At 40.3% G+C, this 23,746-nt stretch overlaps 4 protein-coding genes across 4 annotated transcripts; 1 reads left to right on the forward strand and 3 right to left on the reverse strand.

Annotated features, from left to right (window-relative positions):
* Positions 1–386: 386 nt before the first annotated feature.
* On the reverse strand, positions 387–3,041 carry LOC306741047 (kelch repeat and BTB domain-containing protein 11; the record flags this gene model as incomplete). Its single annotated transcript, XM_079223300.1, has 9 exons — positions 387–808; positions 967–1,124; positions 1,216–1,370; positions 1,457–1,602; positions 1,733–2,084; positions 2,184–2,368; positions 2,468–2,656; positions 2,754–2,905; positions 3,008–3,041. The coding sequence occupies 9 exons, from the start codon at positions 3,039–3,041 to the stop codon at positions 626–628; spliced, it is 1,554 nt and encodes a 517-aa protein (XP_079079426.1). The 3' UTR covers positions 387–625.
* A 632-nt stretch (positions 3,042–3,673) lies between these two features.
* Positions 3,674–13,717, reverse strand: chkb (choline kinase beta; the record flags this gene model as incomplete). The annotated part of the gene is made up of 11 exons (XM_079223301.1): positions 3,674–4,615; positions 4,711–4,792; positions 4,908–5,008; positions 5,605–5,713; positions 5,858–5,945; positions 6,974–7,032; positions 11,014–11,118; positions 11,213–11,346; positions 11,655–11,768; positions 11,970–12,078; positions 13,356–13,717. 11 exons carry the CDS (start codon positions 13,715–13,717, stop codon positions 4,544–4,546), a joined length of 1,335 nt encoding a protein of 444 aa, XP_079079427.1. The 3' UTR covers positions 3,674–4,543.
* Positions 13,718–15,540: 1,823 nt separating this feature from the next.
* LOC306741049 (zona pellucida sperm-binding protein 4-like) lies at positions 15,541–18,234 on the reverse strand (the record flags this gene model as incomplete). Its single annotated transcript, XM_079223302.1, has 8 exons — positions 15,541–15,638; positions 15,905–15,980; positions 16,090–16,303; positions 16,396–16,588; positions 16,670–16,827; positions 17,044–17,141; positions 17,232–17,416; positions 17,511–18,234. 8 exons carry the CDS (start codon positions 18,232–18,234, stop codon positions 15,553–15,555), a joined length of 1,734 nt encoding a protein of 577 aa, XP_079079428.1. The 3' UTR covers positions 15,541–15,552.
* Positions 18,235–21,522: 3,288 nt separating this feature from the next.
* On the forward strand, positions 21,523–23,638 carry LOC306741050 (zona pellucida sperm-binding protein 3-like; the record flags this gene model as incomplete). Its single annotated transcript, XM_079223303.1, has 8 exons — positions 21,523–21,963; positions 22,079–22,197; positions 22,413–22,516; positions 22,620–22,797; positions 22,911–23,028; positions 23,113–23,195; positions 23,274–23,434; positions 23,577–23,638. The coding sequence occupies 8 exons, from the start codon at positions 21,523–21,525 to the stop codon at positions 23,636–23,638; spliced, it is 1,266 nt and encodes a 421-aa protein (XP_079079429.1).
* Positions 23,639–23,746: the final 108 nt, after the last annotated feature.

The raw sequence follows: 23,746 nt of genomic DNA on the forward strand, positions 1-23,746 counted from the left end.
CCCGTGACATGCTTCATTTTGTAACAAGACACCAAACATAGACAGAGCCTCACCTCATGGGCCTTGAGGTCACTGCTATGTAACTGAATCTGCTGCAGTGCTGTGTGAGGATGTAACCGAGAGCAATGTGACGATTCCTTTTCAAGCACTGAGAGTCCCAGCAGGATTTAAGAGTGATAATAAAATGTAAATGGTGTGTGAGGAAATGTATTATTAATGTGAACAACAAACAAAAATATAAACGAAGGGAGACATCAAACTTCAGTCCTAGATTAGGTCTTAAGTGTCATGATTCCTTATGTATATATCCTTATTACCCAATAAAAATACATATTTATTTCTTAAAAAGCAGTCAATTAAGTCCAAACTGAACCATGGTTAAACACAGTTATAACATACAATGAAGTTAGGTTCTAAAGTTCTTAATATTCTTCAATCATTTTTATCTCTGTGCTCTAGGTATAGGTCTAACTGCAATCTGCCGTAAAACTTCAAAACTAACAGAGTGGGATTTTAAACACAAGAAATAATGGTAATCCAGAGAGAGTTTATCGTCATATCACCACAAAAATCAATCACAAATTGTGTGCGGAAGAACAAAAGAGCGGACTTAAAAGTTATAACGTTAAAAGTGAAGATAAAAGACAGCTTCATAGCGGGTGGAGATGGGTAAAGGAGGAAGAACTCTGAGGGAGAGGGTTTGGAGATCCATCATTGCAACCGTGTTATGCTCTATACTTGGCATCAGAACCTGTTCACCTACAACTGCCCCCTGTCCGGCAAATGCCACTTTCTCAGCCTTGTGTACCTAAAGAGGACGAAAACCCATTTTTACTTTGGTTAAACATATTATGCATGAATATGAAAGACGTCTTTCTGCTTCACATACACATAACTCAGCTAAATGTGAAGAATTAGCGTTGTTTTCTTTTTTTGTTTCTTTTTATCAACACATCTCTTTCGCACCTGTCCCCATCTTTGTGACTTCACACAGAATGATGTCACCACATTGTCTGAGATGTTCCCACCAATCACAAGCAGCCTGTCAGTGGCACCCAGGAAGTAAAGAGTAGGGAGGTCTGCATCGGCTCTGGTCAAGGTGGGAAACAGTTCAGACCACGAGTCTAATAGACAGAGAGAATATAGAAGCACCATTCGTCATACGTCCTGATTTGCGTTTTCGAAAATGGTGTGAACTGTGACCTTCGACCTTACCTTGACTTGTGTTGTACTGCAACAGCAGTTTCTCTCCAGTCCTCTGGATGCTCCCCAACACATAGAGACAGTGTCCAAGGCTAGTGGCAAGGGGCACGTCATGGGACAAGGACACAGTGAACTGGAAGTCAGTGAGTGGCAGTGAGGAGACAAACCTATAGGCAGAGATTATATTCAGTCACAAAATGTGTTTTCAGTGTCATTCCAAAAATCTACCAGCTGAACTATAGAGGACACAAACCTCCATGTGTCCTCCCATGGATCATAGCATTCTACAGCTGTATAAAGAGCTGTGTTGGAGTCTGGGGTCACCAGCAAGTCCAAGTACCAGCCTCCCACTGCGTAAATACAGCCTTCACAGGCCACTGCACTGAAGTGCCTTCTGTGCTGTGGATGCAACGGATGGTGACAGTTTTCAATAGTTTTAAAGAAATGACTGCGGAAGGCCAGGCAAGTTTTATTTTGGTAGAGACAGATTGGTCATCTGCTTGATTCACATGGTAGAAGACTGTCTCACCTTTAGCAGAGGAGCTGTGGCGGCCCACGAATGAGACAAGGGGTTATACCTGAAGGAAGCCATCTTGAACTCCCATCCTTTCTTAACAGGCTGGCGGTAGCCTCCTATTACGTACAGGTAGTTATACAGGACCACTGCAGTGAAGCACCACTTATCAGCACGGAAAGGAAGCTCGGTAACTGGATACCAATCTCTGCTGTCCTCTGACCCTTTTAGGGTGAAGACATGTCGGGCACGTTCTGTTTCTGGGTCATTCCAAGAAGTCAGGTTCTCTTTCCTAAGGCTGCAGAGACGTCTGTCTCCTTGTGTCCTGAGGTGGACAACTTCGTCCTTCTCTGCACTGTTCAGACACCTGAGGGGTGAATCAGTTTTAGGGACAAGAAAGAAACATAAAGTCAAGTCTGTCTTTGAAGCAAATCCTATATATACTGTATAAGTAAGCGCTGCATACTTGATGAGGTGAGGAAGCTCCAGCAGGTTTCTACTAAGGTAGGTGAGCACTGTCATCTTCAGCTCCACACAGCAGATCTCCTGAGCCAGACTCAGATAAAACAAACAGTTACCTGGGCTGAGTTTATCTGTGAGGACTGACAAGCACTTTGAGAGGAAGGCCTCGGCCAGGAGATAGCTGCTGACCTCCAGAGTTTTAAAGGGAGAAAACAAGAGATGGTAGGATGGTTTTGTGGGAAATCACGGCGCTGATCAAAATCATGCCATGTCAAATAGTGTGCATACCTGGATGTGTGTGCCCAACTCCTCCTGAGGGACTTTAAACTGATCAAGGAAGGAAAACTCAAGGAGATTGTGGAAGGCAGAGGAGGACACATGTTCCAGGTGGATGAGGCTCTCTGAGGTCTCTCTCATTCTGGACTGGGACAAGGCTCGGAAGTACTCACTGCACTCTGCGAGTCTCCCTAGATCCACCTTAAAATGATTTATCAAACTAAAGTTTCTGCAGCCTTGAGTTAGTTTTTTAATTACCTTGTATTGTTGAGATATTTGTGTTTTGCTTTCTACTTACATGGAATGCACATGTGCTCGTTTGGACTGTTACAGTGATGTCTTCTCCATCTCCAGGGTGATATGTGCGAAGAGCTTCATTAGCTTCCCACTCTGAGTCGGCTTTGCATGATCCTGTATCTGTGATACCTGGGGAGGCTACCTGACTTTTGACTGTCGGAAAAGCTCCCCAAATCCTTATAAGAATATGTTTCAGCCATAAACCTATCCACTCTAATAGTATCACACAATGTTGCCTGAGAGCATTCATCACACTGTCAGACTGTTGTTTGGATCCCAATTTAGACATTATAAACGTTTTAACACTGCCTGTGCATTGTGTGATTTGTTTAAACTCCAAATGTTTAAAGATGCAATGCACCACTCACAAAACCACCACTCCAATCACACTTTCAGAATGGCACGGTAAGAGTTTGAAATAAGGGAAGACAAGACCCCTGAAGAATTTCAAGCAACCAATGCAATGGAAAGATCGAGATCGAACAAGCAGTTTAGTCCATGTTCCACTGGCTCGTCTCCTTCTGCATGCTGCAGCTCTCACTGTCACGCGCTCTTGGACAGCACAAATGTTAAAACAGCTGAGAGCAAAGATTAAGACCACGTACCAACAGAAACAGTTTATGAAAGAAAATAGTGCAGTGCGGAGCTACATTAAATCTTGTCTGTTCAGAGACAGATCCAGTCGAATCAAAAGTGTCCCTTGATCTTTGAGCAGCAGTTTTTTTCTGGCTGGTCTATTTTTGGCACATGGAGGTGGAACATACAGTCAACCTTCTGGGATGAAACAAACTCTGCTCTTGACACCACCGTGGGGCTATCAAGTTAGCAGTTATGAGTGTAACTTTATGTTCAACAAAATGAAAATATCTTTCTACGGACAGATACATCGTAGTATATAATAAAAACAGAACAGCACAGATACAGGTTCTAAGCATATGTTTATTAGCTATTAAATCTCTCTGTAGTGCAAAAAAGAGAAACAAGAAGAAAAACTTACTGAGACATGTTAACAGAAAGAAGCTTTACTGGACAGGTAGTTGATGCCACACAGTTCATCTTCTAGGTTCTTGTCACAAGTCAAATATGTGTAAAACAGTCTAAATTAATAAAAGAAAGAAAAACATTTCCAGAAAATGTCCAAACCCCACTTCACATTAAAATAGGCTGAAGAGAAAGTCATGATGAAATACAATTAAAATACAGATCCTAATTCATTTGGGATTTAATTGAAGCCATTCAGGTTGACATGGTTACATGCATGTGCACAGTTTGGATGGACATAGTTTACCTCATACAATAAGGTAAGAATGACAAATGACAAAAGGAAAAATTCAAACTGAATTAAATATGGTCAGACAGTAAAAGGTGCAGTTAATAGAACCAATAACGTTGACTGTTCTCATAAATTAACAGTATGGTTAACTAAGGTGATACTGTATTAAATAGCCCTTGTGCAATCATTTGCTTAATGTGGGTAAGCTTTTAACTAAACTTTAATGGACCTTGAAAGTTTAAAGAGATGAATTCTCTGGCAACTAGTATTAAAATAGTCGACCATCAGACTGACCAAGCCTCTCAATTCATTCAACTACATTCAATGCTAAAGAGCTGTACCTGCTCTCACAAAATGCCCCACTATGGGGAGAGTTTCTTCATTAAAAGGGAATTGCCTGCATTGGATTCAAATCTAAGTTTTATATTTCTTTCAACGTTGCTTCTCATTAGCAGAGCTGCATAATACTGGAGTTTCAATAGCATAACACAGTTGAAAAAATAGACGTTACATTCTGATTAACATGGTGGAGATCCGGAGAAGAGCTTTTTTTGCTTGGAGTAGGCATCAAAACGACAAATGGCATAGTCCTGCAAAACAATATGGTTTACCATGAGGCAAGGTTTACTAAAATCATCTGGTGTATTGAAATGATAGCATGTAAAATAAAAATAAATCTCCTTACCATGTACCCAAACTCAATCTTGGATATCTTTGCTTGAATGATGGACCACAGCCCCCAGAGGAAATGCGATGCTAATGCATACCTACAAATCAAAACAAAAATAACGTAGACATAACAAAATCAGGGATGTATAGATTCTGTTATACATTTTAAGCACACATACCACTGCTGTAAATCATTGGAACACTGTGTTGTACCTGTTAGCCTCAATTATCATGTCCTCTTCGATCTGTGTCTGGTCCATGGTAATGTTAGAGTGTCTTCTCTGCTCTGCCAAATAACCTCTGATAAAATGAAGCTGAAATAAAAAGCAAAATTATTTGTGACACATTGTATAAATGTAGTAAGTTATCATTCTGTTGCCCTACACAACAGTGAATATTGCTAAATAACCCCAAGTTTGGTTATCTTTAGATAATGTCAAACTACATTTTCAAAACCATTACTTAAATGTACAGAAAGAGAAATTATGATTTACATAATGGCTTCAGCCATCTCTTGAACTCAAAATTGCGTTACCAGGTTTGACCATTAGATGGCACTGTGTGGAGCACTTGACACATCTGTCCCTGAGGAGATTACCTGGGTCATGCTCCAGATGGGCAGCGATTGCTTACACACTGGCCAAAGAAAGAATCACTAACATCTTAAGTTTAAAAATCACACTGTAGTATATAGAATATGAGTATCACAGTTAAAGGGAGTGGAAAATCCGCTCTACAATCAAACAGTGATAATATAAGTGATACAACAAATTGGGAACTGTTATGTTGTTTTAACAGTTACAATTGTTGATGCTGCATGACTGTAATTATTAAGGAAAACCAGAAGTAGGGGTTTGGAAGTGGGGAAGGTGCTGTTGGTTTGTTTTAGCTGTAAGAGGTTTGGACTGACCTGCTGCTCTCTGGTGGGATAGTTCTCTGGTCTGGCTTTGTAGAAGGGCCACTGGTTATAGGTGTAGTCATACATCCACTCACAGAAATGGTTCCCAAAGTCAAAACCCCTACACAAAAGAATAATGTAACAGTATTTGTATTAATACACAAGGGCACAAACTACAATTGGAGCCCAAACCACTAGTTTCTTAACAAAAGATATCAATGTACAACTCATTTGCTACGCTAAAAACGAAAAGTTTAGACTTTACCTGTAATTGTAACTGCTGTACTCAAAGTCGATCAGCATGAGTTTATCTGTTGAGTTGTGGTCCTCGTCTTTCAGCATCAGAATGTTACCTGCAGCGGCAAAACAAGGAGGTGGAAAAACCATTGTGTATATATATATATATATATATATATATATATATATATATATATATATATATATATATATATATATATATATATATATATATATATATATATATATATATATATATATATATACACACACATATATATATATATATATATATAAATAATACAAGTATATATATTAAATACACATATATTAATATATATTTAAGTATGTATGTATGCTGCCCCCTCCCTCTGGAACTCTGTCACTCGCCACTTTCAAAACAGCAATTAAAACTTTATTTCAATGTGCTTTTAAACTGTGATGTTAGTCAAGTATGTTTTTGTTTCGTTTCTTACTGTTATGTCATCTCTCTTGTATACGTAGTTATGCTTCTATTGTTCGTTTTTACCATGTAAAGTGCCTTGAGTATCTAAAACCTTTAAAGTGCTAAACAAATAACATGTATTATTATTAATAATAATAATAATATGATATATACATACATATATATCTTTGTTTCCGTTTCAGCATGACAAATACCGAATGCACAAAGCCAGTTCAATAAAGAATTGTTTTTCCCAGTGTGGAACTTTTGAATGGCCTGTACAGTGGAAAAGCTGGTGAGCTTCAGACGAGCGGAGACTGTTATAGCAGCATAATGCAGAGTATGATTTTGGAATAAGATATATAAGTGCATACATCACAATCACACAAGGGTATAATGTTCTGGTGTCCACATACTCTTGGTGTGCGAGTTCAGCTCAGGTGCTCGCCTGTTCTGTGGGACAGTCCGATTCATTAGAAACCTAAATCTCTGGCTGCCACCTAACCGACATTTTCAATCACAGGATGATGCATGTGGATGTGAGCTTTTGCTATTAATACCTAAACCTCAGCCTTCTTTGACTTGTTTTATATATTGCTCTCCTCAACAATGTGACAGTGAAGCCAGAGGGCTCATCAATCAACTCAAATTAGAGGTATGATGATACAAGAGCAGCGACAGGACAGGATGTGTTTTTACCTTCCTGGACGTCATTGTGGCAGAACACCACTAGCGATGGAGTCGCTGCCAGCAACTCCCTGTTGTGGAGACAAGAGCCAGATGAACAGAGTAGGTGACGACAGAAAATAGGATAGGACAGAACGATATTGTCAGTGTTGCAGTCATAGGTAGTGTAACTAGGGCATTATTATTACTGGTTTATGAGAAATTAGAGCAAAATAAAAGACATTCTTTAAAATACAAGTGAAGATGTCAGAGTCTCGGACATCTTCACTTTCATATCTGTGTAGTTACTATAACCTAGACCAGGGGTATTCAACTAAAATTCTGCAAGGTCCAGTTCAAGAGAGTTTCCTCATGCAAAGGTCCAGAACATCACAATAATGTCAAATTTGTGCTATATGATTTTGTGCCATATGTATTGAATTAGCCAACAGTTGTATTAACGTTTGTATGTCAACAACTGACTGTCAAATTAAATAAAGTTCAATTTACAACATCTAAACAATATTTATTATTACAGATTTCCAATTTAAATGGAATAATAATAAATAATACATACTCTAATAATACACATTATCTTCTCTTATTTCGAGTAAAATAAGGGCTGGATTTAAAACAGAAAGCTTTTGAATAATGTGACTAAATAAATTAAATAAAGTCCTTAATTTTAGAAAAAATAATTTAACTGAATTGTCATGCAGCTTCAAATTCAGTTTATTCAGGCGTCAAGTGATGTCAATCAAAAGAGCCGAGATGTTATATTCTTGTCATCTAAAAAAGAGAAATGTGTGTTCAGGGACTTTACCTGATTATGAAACCACTTGTTTCAGCTCATTTCTCCTCTCTGTTCACATCATTGTTGGTCAGTTAATTCATGTGTTAGGGTTCTGATCATCATAATTCATGTGTTAGGGTTCTGATCATCATAATTCATGTGTTAGGGTTCTGATCATATTAATTAATGTGTTAGGGTCCTGATCATATTGGCCTCTTAGGTTTATTTTTCTCTGCCTTAATTTCGGATGCGAGTCGGTCCGTTTGCTCTAAAGATGTGTCTTGTCTCATAAGGTGTGCCTTGTCTCGTAAGGTGTGCCTTGTCTCGTCGCGGCGCTTCACAATACTGCTTTTAATATGGCTGAACATGAGACATACTGCTTTGGAACTGGTTGTGGGAATAATAAACATATAATAGTCTGTCCAGGCTCTGGTTAAGCGGTCCACATTTATATTTTTGCAGCGCCAAGCGAAATAACTTGTCTGACTCGCGTACTTTTTCCAACTATCTGGTCTCTCTCCTGTCGCTCGTGTGTGTGAATATATCACTCGAGTTGAGGGCGGGGCTTAACGGAATACACACAAGTGATTGGCCGAATAGGATCACGTGAGAGGCTTTACAAGGCGTGTGATTGGTTGGTGTGTCTCCAGGACCTCTGAACAAGAGCCGTAAAGACAGGTAAAGCTGCGCCGGTGAAATAGAAGCGATCCATCAACAGTTAATAATTCTGGAATAATAATTGGTTTTCGGTCCAGGGTCCAGAAACAACGGCGTCTGGGTCCGGACCAGGACCGCGGTCCGCCTGTTTAGTGACCCGTGACCTAGACCAGTGTTTTTCAACCTTTTTTGAGCCGCGGCACATTTTCTACAATAAAAAAATCCCGCGGCACACCAACAACCCAAAAAGTTACAGAATGTCACAGTATTCAGTGTTTCCCCTAGGTTTACAGCTTTAGGGGGAGGGGGAAGCGACTGACGGACATACTACATCATGGCACCTCACAGTACTACAAAGTAATACTTCACAGTACTAGTGACTCCATCTGTGCTTTTATAAATAATAGAACATTGAAATCACTTTCAATTAAACCAGATTGCTCCATCAGACAAAAACAAATGTGTTATCACTTTGTTAGAAAAATGAAAATAAAGTTATATCCGTGCAAAAAATAACTAATATTTAGTTACAACTAAATAGCTTATTGTGGAAAACAACAAGCTATTTTTTTGCAAAACAGAATGAGTGCAGATGTGTGAGCATAACGTTGTATCATTAATAGTGACTGCAGTGAGCTGCTTTCCTCTACAACTCTTTTTAAAACGAGGTAGATTTGATACAGCCGTTCTCAATTCATGCTCCATGTTGAGCGATGCAACAGCAGAAAAGACAACCTCACGGAGATTTCATAAAGATCGGCTTTTGGCGAAATGACAAGAATCGGCGAGTCGTACATGCGCATGTGACCTATTAACGGCGTACGGTAAAATCAGCATTTCCTCTTGCGCCCCACCTGTAATACGCCCCAGTTTGATAAATACTGACTTAAAGGAAACATAGTGTTCATTTATTTTAATGATGACCACAAAGTGAGCAGGCTTTGTCACTTGAGTGTGTTTTTCGGGCTTTTGGAAGAATATTTCCAGAGCCTCAGAAACGTCAGAAACGTCATTGATGGAGCGCCAGGCTGCAGCCTGTTGGATGTTTGTCTTGACCTACAAATACCTTAACTGTTGGGCTTTAAACATGAGAGCTCATAGCTTAAAATAGTGATAGCTTAAAGCAGCAAATCCCATTGTGGAAAGCACGCGACATATTTTTCGCCACTCTCTCTGTCCACTGTGTGCTCTCCTGTGTGCATCGCATCGGGGCGGAAAGAGTTGTAGACGCGACCCAGAAATTACAAGCTGTAGTGTACGATCAATAACATACGGCCGTTTAGTTTGTTTAATAGCAGAACAAGTTACAGACCTGTTCTATAGGAAACTACTAGGCCAGCCACTATATTGCAGGCTCAGACGCTCAACAATGGAAAATTATTTGCGGCAGCTAAATAATATTTTTTTGGACCAATTAAGTGAAATTGGAAACTTTCTCACGCCACACCTGACGATCTGTCACGGCACAGTGGTGTGCCGCGGCACAGTGGTTGACAATCACTGACCTAGACCATACTAACTGCACAGAGGCAATGTGACACAAGCGTGTTGTGCTATTTAAAACTGGGGGGAGGAAAAAAAATCGAAATGATTGTGTCAGCAAAAGAATATGATGAAACAGATATGTCTTCAGATGACTGCTGCCATTAGACAGGGGATTTCCATGCTGTGGCCGTTGCATGTGATGCGTGCGTATCTACAAGATAACAAATGTGCTCATAGATAACACTGACAATAAGCACTAGGCTGATTTTCTGTTGGCTGTCGACGTCAGACTGCCTGAAGTCGTGGAGGCACTGGGACAAAGGCTAGCCATGAGACAAACAAATGCAGCTTCTCTTCTCTCCTAAATTAATTTTTTGTGTGGAACAAATCTCAAACTATAAGGCTTATTCGCTACATGAAGAAGGGTTATAGTTTATGTATGTGTTATTTTCAAATAAATATACATAATGTTTAAGTCTCATAGGTACGTTTCACGCTGTAAACTGGCATTTAGTTTGAATACGCTACATGTCTTGAACACGTTGGATAAATACAAATGAACGTAGCTGAGCGTATGCTAGATAACAGGGTACTCAATTTGTTGTCTCACATTGGTTTTCAGAACCGGGTTCTCAGGGTTACTTTGTAGCCTCATTGGCAGAAAAAAAAAGTCTACAAACACTTTTAACATGTAACGTTCAATTCCCCTTCCCTGTTCCTTTGACCTTCTGGAACATGACGTTAGATCAAATATTTTTTGTTGGCTTTTGGTGGCCTTCCAACGTCCAGATGGACATTTTTGTGTATACACTAAATATATACAGTATGAACAGCATTAAGAGTGTGTAACTTACAGGAGGTAATATGACCAAACGCTTGGTTTACACATCGTTCTGATACTTCTGATCGCTCTGATGCCTTCAATGTGGTTTTGAAACTGACTGGAAATTTAAAAAGGAGGGATTTGTCTCTCACTGACACTGGTAGGTACTGAAAGGAGGAGAGAGAGGATGCTAGAGGTTTCATTCTACAGGCTTTCCTTAACTGTACCTACCACAACTTTAGGGCTTTATGTATACCATATGTATAAAATCACTCCATGCAATATACAGCGTTTGTGAACTGTGCCCCAACTCACCGGAGGCTCTCCAGTTCAGCAGGTAGGTCCAACTTCATCAGCTTCTTGTACTTCTTCACATGTGCTTCACGCACAAAATGGAGCGACATCACTTGATCCAAGTATCTGATAGGGGAAAAAAATATAAACAGCATATTTAATCATTTAAAAAACAGGCAGTAGTAGTTAAAGAAAGAAGATGATTTCAGGTTGTCCTTACTTTGTGATGGTCCCAAAGAGCCACTTAGGCTCTTTGTTAAAGGGCATGCTCATTTCATGGAATTGGGCCAACTTGGTGGCAATCTCAGCTGATATGGCTGGATTTGACAGTTGATCCGTGCGCATGCGAGTATTCTGTAAAATTAAATTTAAAGATGATACAAATGCTTCCGCGACATTAGGAACTAGATACGTAAATACACTACGACCATTAAATCTACACGTATGTGATGCCGTTACATAGGCAACGAACGAGTTTGTGAATTATTTTTGAAGATGCTGTGTAATCAAAGCACAAAGAAATGTATTCAATAGAATCTAGCTCAACCCTTAATGTTGAATGTTGTATACGATAAAAAAAAATAACAATTTATATCTAATGAAAGTCAAGGATATATGTCACGATGTCTCCACACACAAAACAGTTAGATGTGAATTAATACCGGAAGGTACTGTTCTAAGCGTCCTTCAGGGAAGATGCCGTAAAGTTTTGGTCCGAGAGTTCGTTCCGCCAGAATTGCAAACATCACGCTCTCCAACACCAGCGAGTCCACTCCCTGCGTCACAAAAAGACAGTCAGACACAGTTTGATGCTCTTTTTGGTTTAGTTTTTACTTCCATGTGAAGGAAAATAACATTGCTACAATAGATGGACTACAATGATGGTATACGATTGTCTCCCCATAATAATTAACATGTACAGCCACACATATTTATGTTCAGATAACTTATTGAGGACCCCCACTAGACAGACCAACCTGTAAGATGGCACCATAGACTCTGAGGAGCACCTGGTGAGGTTCTTCTCCCACAGAAGGCACATGGTCAGGCAAACTACATAGGTACAGCAGATTACTCAGTCCACCACTGCGAAAGAAAAACACCAGTGTTATCTCATCAGAGCAAAGTGAATTTGGCCCCACAGACTGTAGTCATAAATATTAGTTACACAACACCAGTCGATCTTTCTTAGAAAGCTTTCATGTTGTGTTTATGGCTTCGGCATCGACTTCAACCCTCACAAAAGACCTTTAGTGACACAGACAGCTATTTTGCCATCCGGCCTAAAATATCTGTTGTCAAGTGACTGATCATTTGCATGACTGACTGCTGGCTCCGGCTTAATTGGCAGTGCTACTATGAGTCCACTACATGTTCAGTATATGTTCTTACAACCCATACATATGTATACTGTCCATGTATATATCCCACCTATAGTGTGTATTCATATATATCATCTTTGAGTAAATCCTCTGTTCCTCCATGAGAGGGTCATTGGCTACAATCTGCTGTCCCTCCGTGACTTGTTCGCTTCCAGGACCCTGAAGCGGGCAGGTAAGATTGTAGCCGACCGCTCTCACCCTGGACACAAACTGTTCGAGTCCCTTCCCTCTGGCAGGAGGCTGCGGTCCATCAGCACCAATAACTCACGCCCCAAGAACAGTTTCTCTCCAGCTGCAGTCGGGCTCATCAACAAAGCCCGGGACCCCCACTGAATCTGACTCTCACATCCCCAGGACAATTTCAAACACCCTTGCACATCTTGTCTTTTCTTATTGAAAATACACTTGCTACTTGTATTTTATAATATATACTTGTTCTAAATAACTGCTATCTGTTTGTTGTTTAGCATATGTATTATGTTTATTATTTGTATTACATTGTAATGTGTATTCTTTTGTTTTGTTCTAACACTTCAATCACTTTGGCCACTTGAATCACTTCACTTTATTCTGTCTGTATATATATAAATAATACTGCTATTGTGGATTATTTACTGTTTTGTTTATTTTTATTACTTGTTCAATTAATTTCACTATGTGTCTCTTGTGTGCAGTTTACTGCTGCTTTAATCCTAACTAATAAAGGATTATCTATCTCATCTTATCTCTATATAGGCTATGTGTTTATTGTTAGGCAATATCAATAATTATCCTTTCACCGAATCAAAATCCTTGGCCAATAAATGATTATGATTCTATACACAACTACAAATGTATTGGTTACACATATACATACTGTTTTTATTCATATCACACTGTTCCTACTGTATGTAGATAGCCACATCTTTATTCCTATCTAGCGTTGCCCTTCACGGATGAAGTGAAGAAGTAGGCCTCCAGCTGCAACATGCCATCATTTACCTGACGATGCTGATTTGAAAATCCGCCTCTTTCACGGTCTTCCAGGACCCTGACAGGAAGTCTCGGCACCAGGTGAACGCCCTGCCCTTGGTGTCCCGGTCGACCTCCTCGGTTCTCCCATCTTTGAACGCCTCTGCCTCCGAGTCGTCGTCACAGTTGGTCGCAAACAGGGGACTCGGGGTCCTCGAGTTTCTCTCGTAAACGAAGAGCGCGCTTCCCACACGTGTCTTCTCCGCCGGAGGACCCACGCCGTCTTCTTCTGCCGTGGCAGTCGGGGTGTTGTTGCAAAGCCCCGGCGGCCCTCGGTGGTCCGCCCCGCCCCCGCTGCCGCTGCCGGTGGTGCCGTGACGACTCGACTGCATCGTGAGTTCCCGTGAAGGAAGTCGAGTGGGAACCGTTGGTCTGACCTGGCACGAGCGACTCGCTGACACCGGCAGTTCGCTGGTTATTATTCTAGCCGCAGGAGCGAAACATAGCTGGATGATCTGAGCCTCATGGGAGGGGCGGTTTTTACGACACAGGCGGCCGTTTCTAGTCGCACGCGCAGTAACAAGTGATTTGCACCCGCTGAGGAGAACGAGCGCCTTCAAGGTCCAATCACAGTTTGATTTCGCCTTCTTATGTTAAGCTCATTGGTCGTTGCGATGTGGTGATTCTGTACGTCAGCTTCCCGTCTGCCCAAGGCTTTATGGGAAATGAAGTGTTTTTGGCCTACTATTATAGAGTAGGTTACATCAATGTTTATGATATTCTAAGACAGTGGTTCTCAACCTTCCCCCCCCTAACCAGTGCAAAAGCATTGTTGGTTGAAAAAAATATGTAATACACAGAGCTGTGCCATCAGTGTCTTTAATATACAATATATACAATTCAGTTTATGAACATATTTGATTGAATATTGATTAAATACATTTTTTTAAAGATGTTTTGAATGGATGCTCATTTAAAATAGTTTATTCATTATTTTGATCTCACTTACCCCCTGGAGTGCCTCCACGTACCTCCAGGGGTACACGTACCCCCATTTGAGAACCACTGTAAACTAAGAGATGTGGTTTTATGGTGAAAGAAGGCGAGATCATTGTAAATTCTGAACGTTTCCAGGTTTTGAGTTGAATTAATAATAAACTCTTTTTTTTTCCTCCAGTTTTAAAAACAAATGGAAAATATTTTTTCTTTCATGTTTTCCCTTGTAATCAAAACCCCTTTTGGGAGCCCTTAACCCCAGGCTGGAAACTACTATTGAACCACCTATTATGTAAATGTATTTTATTCATAAAATGTGTTATTAGTTTATATTTAAAATATCACTGTATTCATTAATAAATACAAACTACTGTTTGTTTTGTTCTTTGTGATGGATTGTTAAGCACATTTATATATGTTTCACTGTATAGGCATAACTGCTTTCTGGTATAGCATGGTAGTTAAATGTGCAAAGGCATTAAAGAACACTTGCATTGTCCTTGAAGGACTTTGAAAAAGCACAGGATATAATAATAATAATAATAATAATAACAATGCATTTCATTTTTATCGCACTCTTCCTTCAAAAGAATCTCAGAGTGCCACACATATAATAAAAACAAATAAAACCGATTAAAACATAGTTAACAACCCATAAAAATAAAAATAAGAATGTAATAGCTGACAATAAATTAACTCAAGGTAAAATAATGCCTTCCTGAATAAAAAGGTTTTTAGGCCAGTCTTAAAAGAGTTCAGTGTCTGAGTTATATGCAAGTTCTATATTATAATCAATCACAAATTGCTATAATGTTGTATTAGCTTAATGCAAGATGTAACTGGTTAGGTTAGTCAGCTAATTTATATAATTGGTTTCAGTTCATTCAGAAAGTGAAATTGACAACACTACATGGTTGAAAGCCTTTTAACAGCCACTAATTGTCTTTTTATTTTGGTTCCCTAACATTACTTTCAGAACACAATGCAGCATCTGATCTGATCTTCTGGATATCAATAACTTCATGCTGAAGCATATTCATGTATTTTCTACAATAATTGTATTAGCTTTTAGGCTACCTCTGTGAGGTCACAAATAAAATATGTATGTGAATGACATTTTATAAAACAAGATCATATAATTTAGCAATTTAGAGATTTATTTGAAACTTTTCTAGTAAGCATCTGGAACAGAGATTTCATGATAAAGTTCTGTCTGCATGTTATTACTGCTTTAGTTGATCATGACAACCTCGTTACTGCTAACCAAGGTGGTCTCAACTCTGGTGCTCTTCAGGCCTGAAGCAGCGACGTCTCTCCCTGTGTACAATAAATGGCAATGGTCAGTTACTGTCAGACATTAGGTAAAGACACAAGATAATGCACATAATTTACCTTTTGGTATGAATATGTTCAGTTAAAAGTTTTTACAGATTTCTATACCACAAACCGTGCTTTTCCTGTATAACGATTGAAAAGCACAATCTATTTAGCTCCCTGGATTCATTTTAGTCAAAAACATGGGCAACAGACTAACACTATATTACTGGTGTATATATCATCAATGTATAAACCATACTACTTACTCTTCCTGAAGCACCTGGGTTCACAAGAATTTCCAAGGGTGGGTTGGCACACAGCTGTGTCGCAGTGGATATACACCTGGTAAACAACAAATGTATTGTTTGAAAATAATTAGATACATTGATATGAAAATAATATGAAAACTAAACTAAGCTAAAAACCTTTCTTCGATAGCTGGATCCTATACCTTTTCGTTGAGAGGAGCCATAATCGGTGGATTTGCACCACCTCCCTTGCCATAATCTGCAGCAATTCCCTTGCCTGGATTCTGGGGAACTTCAGAAGCTACAAATGTGAACATCTTGAAAACAAAACGTTTGTAGTGGGTTGGGTACAATACATCTGCGGAGGCATCCACATGGAGACAGGTAGTACGGTAACGGTCATCACTGTATGGGCAGCTGTGGCAAGAAGAGAGAGTGTGGAATAAGGACTGAGTATAACATAAAAAAAACTGTAATAAATCACTATTTCCGTTTTCAGTTACTCTTACCCATCAATCAGCAAGTCCCACTGAGGAAAACTATGAGGGTACGGGTTAGAAGTTGCCCAACATCTTCCAAGAGTCAAGACAAGGTTGGGATCAGTCCTCTCCAGCATTCGGACTTCAACGTACACAGGATCCCTGAGCACCTTTGTGACGGGGTAGTCAGAATCCACGTAAAAGGAGTTGTAGGCGATGTCCTCTGATCAGGCAGAAAGATTGTGTGCTGACACATTCAAGGCAAAATGAAATAAACTGCACAACATATATCCTCCATACTAACCTTCCATGCAACCCTTGGAAGAACACTGTCCGTTGCCCAGCCTCAGCTCCACACGCAGAGGTCCAGGAGCTGCAACTGGGGGTGGTGGTGGAATAAGGCCAACCTCAACGACTATAGCCAGAACTGTGGTGCCGACATATCTACACTGTACAAGCAGCCTGAGAGACAAGAAATAAGGTTTATGTCAATTAGTCAGAAAACCAGTGGAGTTTGTAAAATATCACAAGGAACTAATCCTAACCCATTGTAGTGACTTCAAGGTCAGTTTATGGGATAGCACTGAATTGTCTGACAACTTAAAGCCTTAGCCAAGCAGTAGAAGTATCAATCTTTTATGTTGTGACCACTCAATGTTAAAGAAAGAAAAAACATACTCATAGTGGCTGTCCCTGGTAATTACTCCATAGGGTCCCAAAGCGACTTCAAATAAGGAGGACATCCTGTTCTCATAGATAAGAACCCCAGGCTCCTCCTACAGTAAATCAACAGTGTAGTCTTTATAACTATCAGACAAAAATCAATACCAATCAAATTGAACAGTCAAATGATTTCCAACAATTACCATCATGACTGTGCCACAGGCAGTGACGGGGAACTGGTAGATGGCAAAAGCAGAAGTGACGCCCACAGGATTGCACCTTGGATCTTCTGCAAGGAAACTAACTGACTCCAAGTCGATGTTTGGTAGGGTGGCGTCTCTGGCCACCACCACAATCATTTGGGCATCCTTGGTGCACTGAAGAGTCACTGTGAACAACACATTTGAAAGTAAAGATGAGTGCTCTTGCTATTGTCCTTGTAAATATACATTTAATTACGAAAGGAATAGAAAATCGCTTACCAGCTTTGCCATAATAGCACATGCGTCCATCAAAGCAGCAGTTTATAGCCTCACAATCTGAAGCAGTGACGGTAGGAGTTCCACACTGTATCTTGACGCGATCACTCACTTCACAAGTGTGAAATGGAGTTGTGGGCTCCTTGGACTGCTTGGTCTGCTGGGGCTTCTGAAACTGCCCCTGATTAGGATACTTCAGGACCTGCTGGTCCTTCTGAAGCTGCGGGGGCCCCTGTGGAGGCCCCTGTGGAGGCCCCTGTGGAGGCCCATATGGAGGCCCCTGGGGAGGCCCATGTGGAGGCCCCTGTGGAGGCCCATAATGAGGCCCCAGGGGAGGCCCATGTGGAGGCCCCTGGGGAGGCCCACGTGGAGGCCCCTGGGGAGGCCCATGTGGAGGCCCCTGTGGAGGCCCCTGTGGAGGCCCCTGTGGAGGATGCGGGGGCATCTGTGGAGGATGCGGGGGCATCTGTGGAGGATGCGGGGGCATCTGTGGAGGATGCGGGGGCCTCTGTGGAAGCTGCGGGGGCCTCTGTGGAAGCTGCGGGGGCCTCTGTGGAAGCATCGGGGGCCTCTGTGGAAGCGTCGGGGGCCTCTGTGGAAGCTGCGGGGGCCTCTGTGGAGGCTGCTGGGGCGGCTGCTCGGCCTTCTGAGGCTGATACTGAGCATCAGCCAGACAGCCAAGCAAGACAACTGCCAGAAGACAACCACAAATCAACTTCATTGCCATGGTTCCACAGCACACTGATTCACCTAGAACACCAGATGCTGTGAAAACTGTAGTGTGAATTTGCTGACTTTTATAAGGTATTGGGCATGTTGACTTGTTGATGACCCGCACCCTATTTGTTGCCCTCAACTGCCAATCAAATGCTCCAGTTACTGTTTGGTCTGTGGTGATGCACTGAAGAGATTAGAGCTAATGCCAAAAAAAGAGAGAGCAGATAACAAATTAAAGGAATTTCAGAAATATTGCATCAGGAGAATATAACAGTACAGATAATAGTAAACTTCTTATTCTATAAAGACAAATATTTATTGATTTGTATGTAATACATGCTTGCAAGAGCTCAAAGATTGTTATTGATCCTAAATGAAAGAAATTCCAGCTTGTTTATGCAATTTCCAAAAAAGAACAGTATGACCTACAATGTGCAGGTCAGGCTGTATTTGTGCAGCAGGACAGAACAAATAGCTCTTCTGTACTTACCATTACTGAAAATGCAGACCTGGACAAAAACATCAAATGGGATTGAGAAGTATTCAGAACTACCTACAGTAGCATCCCAATTGGTCCAGTTTAGAGAATAATTAAAGAGGTTAGAGTAAGCAGGCGGGCTCTGGGTATATGGCAAGTCTTTCCATGTTGAATACCTTGTAACTCAAACTATATACAGAAGTATCACAATACAATGAGCACCATAGAGAAATTGACGTAGTATTAGAATTACTAAAAGTTACATACTTGGTCTTCCTTGCTATCTTTCAGAGGAATATTTTTGACATAATCTGGATGTGTGATGTAATACATTGTAATAACACATTTACCACATTCACTTGTTTTACGTTGAAATGTAACATAGTAACATGAAACATGAAGTATTGTCTCTTCACATTACAATGGGGTGATGCACAGGACTGTTTAATAAGACTTGCAAGCTCTCTAAAACAGCAAAGTCATAAGACTTTAGGTCAAAGATTATATAGAAGAAGAAGAAGAAGAAGAAGAAGAAGAAGAAGAAGAAGAAGAAGAAGAAGAAGAAGAAGAAGAAGAAGAATAGTATACTCATTTATGTCAGTTAAGACGTGTATGTCTTTATATTTCTTCAGGCTAATGGAAAAACCATCAACATCATAATGAGAGAAATGCAAGTTGGACTGTTGACAAAGGACTTTTGCATGATGTATTTCGTTTGGAAGTCTCAAATGCGACTGGTAGAGGAGAAGATCTTACATGAGTTCAGAGATTGCCAAGTTAATTAGCGCAATCTATTGCTTACTGCATACTATTAAGTACTCCTTTGAGTTCCTGAACATTAAACCAGACCAATGCTCAGCAAGAAGCCATAGGCTCAGACATAAACTGCTCTGATATCGCCTGTAAACAAATGAATGCACATCAAGCCCCTATATGGAGAAAGTTGTTATTTGGGACTCTTGTGTTGTTCTTCACATAATCACTGTTCATGTTTTCATCAGGTTTGTACAGATCATGTATGGACAAAGCAAGTCAAGTATGGATTACAAATTAAAAAGTGAAAAACCTCACATACTGTTCTGAACTGTACGTTATAGTTTAAACCCTTTGTGAGGCAATAACTTTCATAACAAAAACAAAAGGTATGTATTATTCTATTCCCAGTTTTGAAAGTATGGGATTAACTCATCTGCTTTTTGATTGTTGACTGCACAACATTTTCTTTTTTCTCTATTGACATGCTATGAACATTATAATTATCTCACATTCTGTTCATTGTACAACCCACTCCACTTTCTCTGTCTGTCTTTCCTACACTTGTGTGACCAACGTGTTAAACCCAGCAACTTGGGTTTGAAGGCAGTCCAGGTCTGAACATATCTACATTCATAAATGTACTGCGAGGTATAGGTGCGAGGGCCCGTTCATCGCTGCTTGCAACTTTAGAGACTTGTTAAAATTGCTTTTTTATAATTGAAATAAAGACACTGAATTTAATTTAGATATCTGAGATATAGTTTTATAAATGATGACAGCTCCATATGCTACATTTTCATCAAGATGCTGTGATTTTGTGTGCAAAATAGTGTTATTGTCAGTTGCTCCAATACGCTAAAGAGTCCTCTTTTTAGGCTATAACTGGATATGTAATATATATATATATATATATTAGTGTATTTAATTTAATTATTATAGTAGTGATCAATTGAGATTTTTTGGTGTTGGGATTAATTGATATAAATTGAGATAATAGTTAGAGATAATATTTGGATAAATATAACTATTTTGCTCTTCATCTTTAACTAAAGCAGAGTAGAGATTAATCTCTAAAACCTGAATCAACTTTTAATAATGACACATTTATCATAGGAACCCTTGGCCAGAGACTTCAGTTAGGCCACTGACAGAGAAAAGAGAAGGTTATTTCATTCAGTGCCCCGGGCAGAGCCACCGTGACATAAGCTGTTCAACAAACAGCGCTATCCATGGTCCTGACATAACAGTTAGGCGATATTGTCATTGTCAATGTAACGACGAATAGTTTTATTGTTTGGGCTTTTTTTCTATGCATACATAACGCTTAAACAGACAAGGCGAAAACAAAAAAATACTTGTGACGTCGGGCCCGATGTGTTTCAAATGATATATTCAGCTTGATCAATACACTTGTGTCCCTTGTGTTTACATTGGGCCCGCTCACAGAAATCAAATACCTTCCCAGTCTGGTTGGAGCCATATTGATTTGCAGCCTTTCACAAAGTGTACTTTGGCAAAAAAAAAGAGTTTGACATGCCATGTTGAGGGCAAGTAGACCTAAACTAGGGTCAGCATAACCTTTCCGTGACCGCTACTTTCTGAGTGCATGTCAATGTCATTTATCTTTTCTCACAACTGAACAACTTAAAAAATACATAATGAATAAAATAAATAAAAATAAAAATGATCCTCATGATGCTATTTTTCATTTTATTTGGTACATTATCTTCACAATGATTTGTGTCAGTGCATGAATGGTTTTGTGTTTAAATAATATTTCTAAAAACTGCTTGTTCATTCTTGGCACATTGTATGCATCAAAAGAAAGAATAATCTAAACCCAGCTAAGGATGCCTAATTAGAGAGCTATCGCTTACAGTCAACAGCCGCAATCATTTCATTGGCAGAGGTTTACTCTCATCAAGTCTAATAGCGAATCACCAACAAAGGGGGTGGGGATGTAATGGAAGTAAACATGCTCACTCGAATATAAAGGTAGGTGCACATAGCCATCTTTCCTACAGCACCTAGTACATTGTGCAAGGCACTTGTTGTTGTGAAGCCATGGTGATGAAGTGTACTGCTGTGTGCCTTTTGGCTCTGGCCTTCTTTGGCAGCGTCTGTGATGCTCAATGGCCAGGTTACAAACCTCAAAAACCATACCAGAAGCCAGCGACACCACCCAAGCAGGTGCCTTATGAGCCCCAACAGACAAAGCAGACGTTCGAGAAGCCTATCAGCTGGGTATACCCTGCAGATCCCGTGGTTGAACCAACACCTGAAGTGGCTTTCGAGCTGAGATACCCTGTTGCTGCTGCAACTGTTGCTGTCGAGTGCAGAGAGAGGATTGCTCATGTGGAAGTCAAGAAGGACATGTTTGGAATTGGCCAGTTCATCAATGCTGCTGACCTTACTCTGGGAAACTGCGGTGCTGTCGCAGAGGACAGTGGTGCTCAAGTGTTGATCTATGAGGCGGAACTGCAAGACTGTCTCAGCACATTAGCGGTAAGCACTATGAAGATGCCAGTCACTGAAAAATAGATTGTAAGGAATATTGATTACAACTATGGTACAATATGTTCATGTATAATGCTATCTGTTTGTTCTAATATTTATTTAGTTGACAGAAGAGTCCCTCATCTACACCTTCACTCTGAACTATATTCCCCGACCTCTGGGCCCTTCTCCTGTGGTGAGGACCAGCCAAGCTGCTGTCATTGTGGAATGCCACTACCCAAGGTATGTACACTTTGAGTTAGAGGTGTGGTAATAAACAGACAAAAACAAATAACTAACATAGAGTCACATAGACATCCTTAACCGATATGTTATCAATTGGCCAAATCCAGTATAAATGACTCACTAAATCTGATTAGCTCATTCTATTAGCATATGCACAATAATGTGAGGATCACTTCAGTCTGCATTCTAAGGAAACATAATTTATCCTTTAGGAAGCACAATGTGAGCAGCCTTGCTCTTGATCCCCTGTGGGTCCCATTCTCTGCGGTTAAGATGGCAGAGGAATTCCTGTACTTCACCCTGAAACTCATGACTGGTGAGTAAGGGAACAATTTATCTGTTTTAATTTTGTGGAACTGAGTATTTTAAATATATATGCATGTCAACATTACTAAACACTTAATTATACCATTGCACAGATGACTGGAAATATGAGAGGCCAAGCTACCAATATTTCCTGGGAGACACCATCAATATTGAGGCTGTCGTCAAGCAGTTCTTCCACGTGCCCCTCCGTATATATGTGGACAGCTGCGTAGCTACTCTGGCCCCTGACATTTCCTCCACCCCCAGATATGGCTTCATTGATAACCATGGGTAAGGCACTTTAATGGTTTAATTAAAGTTGTTCTGTACAGTGAGCATTGATTATCACCAATGCATTTCTTTCCCATCTCTAATGTTAATGTATATGATGTCTTTGCTTGCAGGTGTTTGCTTGATGCTAGACTCACAGGCTCCGACTCTAGGTTCATGTTGCGCTCTGCAGAAAACAAACTTCAGTTCCAGCTGGAGGCCTTCAGGTTCCAGGGTGCTGACAGTGGACTGGTGAGCATTTCATCTTTTCTGTTATACATCAAATTCACCAAAAATGCATCTAATAATGATCTAAACCCTTTATTATTCCAACAGCTCTACATCACCTGCCACTTGAAAGCAACATCTGCTTCCTCTGCAATTGACGTTGAACATAGAGCTTGTTCTTGGAACAACGGGTGAGTCTGCGTGTGTGCATGATAAAGTGTGCTTGGAGGATTGATATGGTATTTACTGCTTGCATCTCTCTTTCTTAGGTGGCATGAGGCCAGCCAAATTGATTCAGTCTGTGGCTCCTGTGAAACCGCCAATTTGGGACCACTGCCGTCCTCTCCAAAGGGTGGACAAGAGCAATGGGTGGGCAAGCCCTCTCCGTCCAATCCTGGAAGGAAGATTCGTGATGTGTCCCAAAGTGAAGGTATGTTAATAACAATTAACTGTATCAAGCATTTGAAAATGAATTCAACATATGTGTACACCATTGTTGATGTTATGATTCCATAAGTGAGATAATCACAGTGGTGCATAATGTGACACATGTCTTTTGTCCTACTTTCTAGTTTTCGAATGGGAAGGTGATGTAACCCTGGGTCCGATCCCCGTTGGAGAGAGGGCTGCTTAACTTAATTCCCTATCACGGCTACGGCCATCAAAATAAACAGTTTCATTCGTTCATAACTGTCTGTATGTCATTATTTTGCTTCTTGGTAATAGTTCAGTTTAAACAAGA

The sequence above is a fragment of the Taurulus bubalis genome, assembly GCF_910589615.1.
Source record: "Taurulus bubalis genome assembly, chromosome: 9".
Lineage (NCBI taxonomy): Eukaryota > Metazoa > Chordata > Actinopteri > Perciformes > Cottidae > Taurulus > Taurulus bubalis.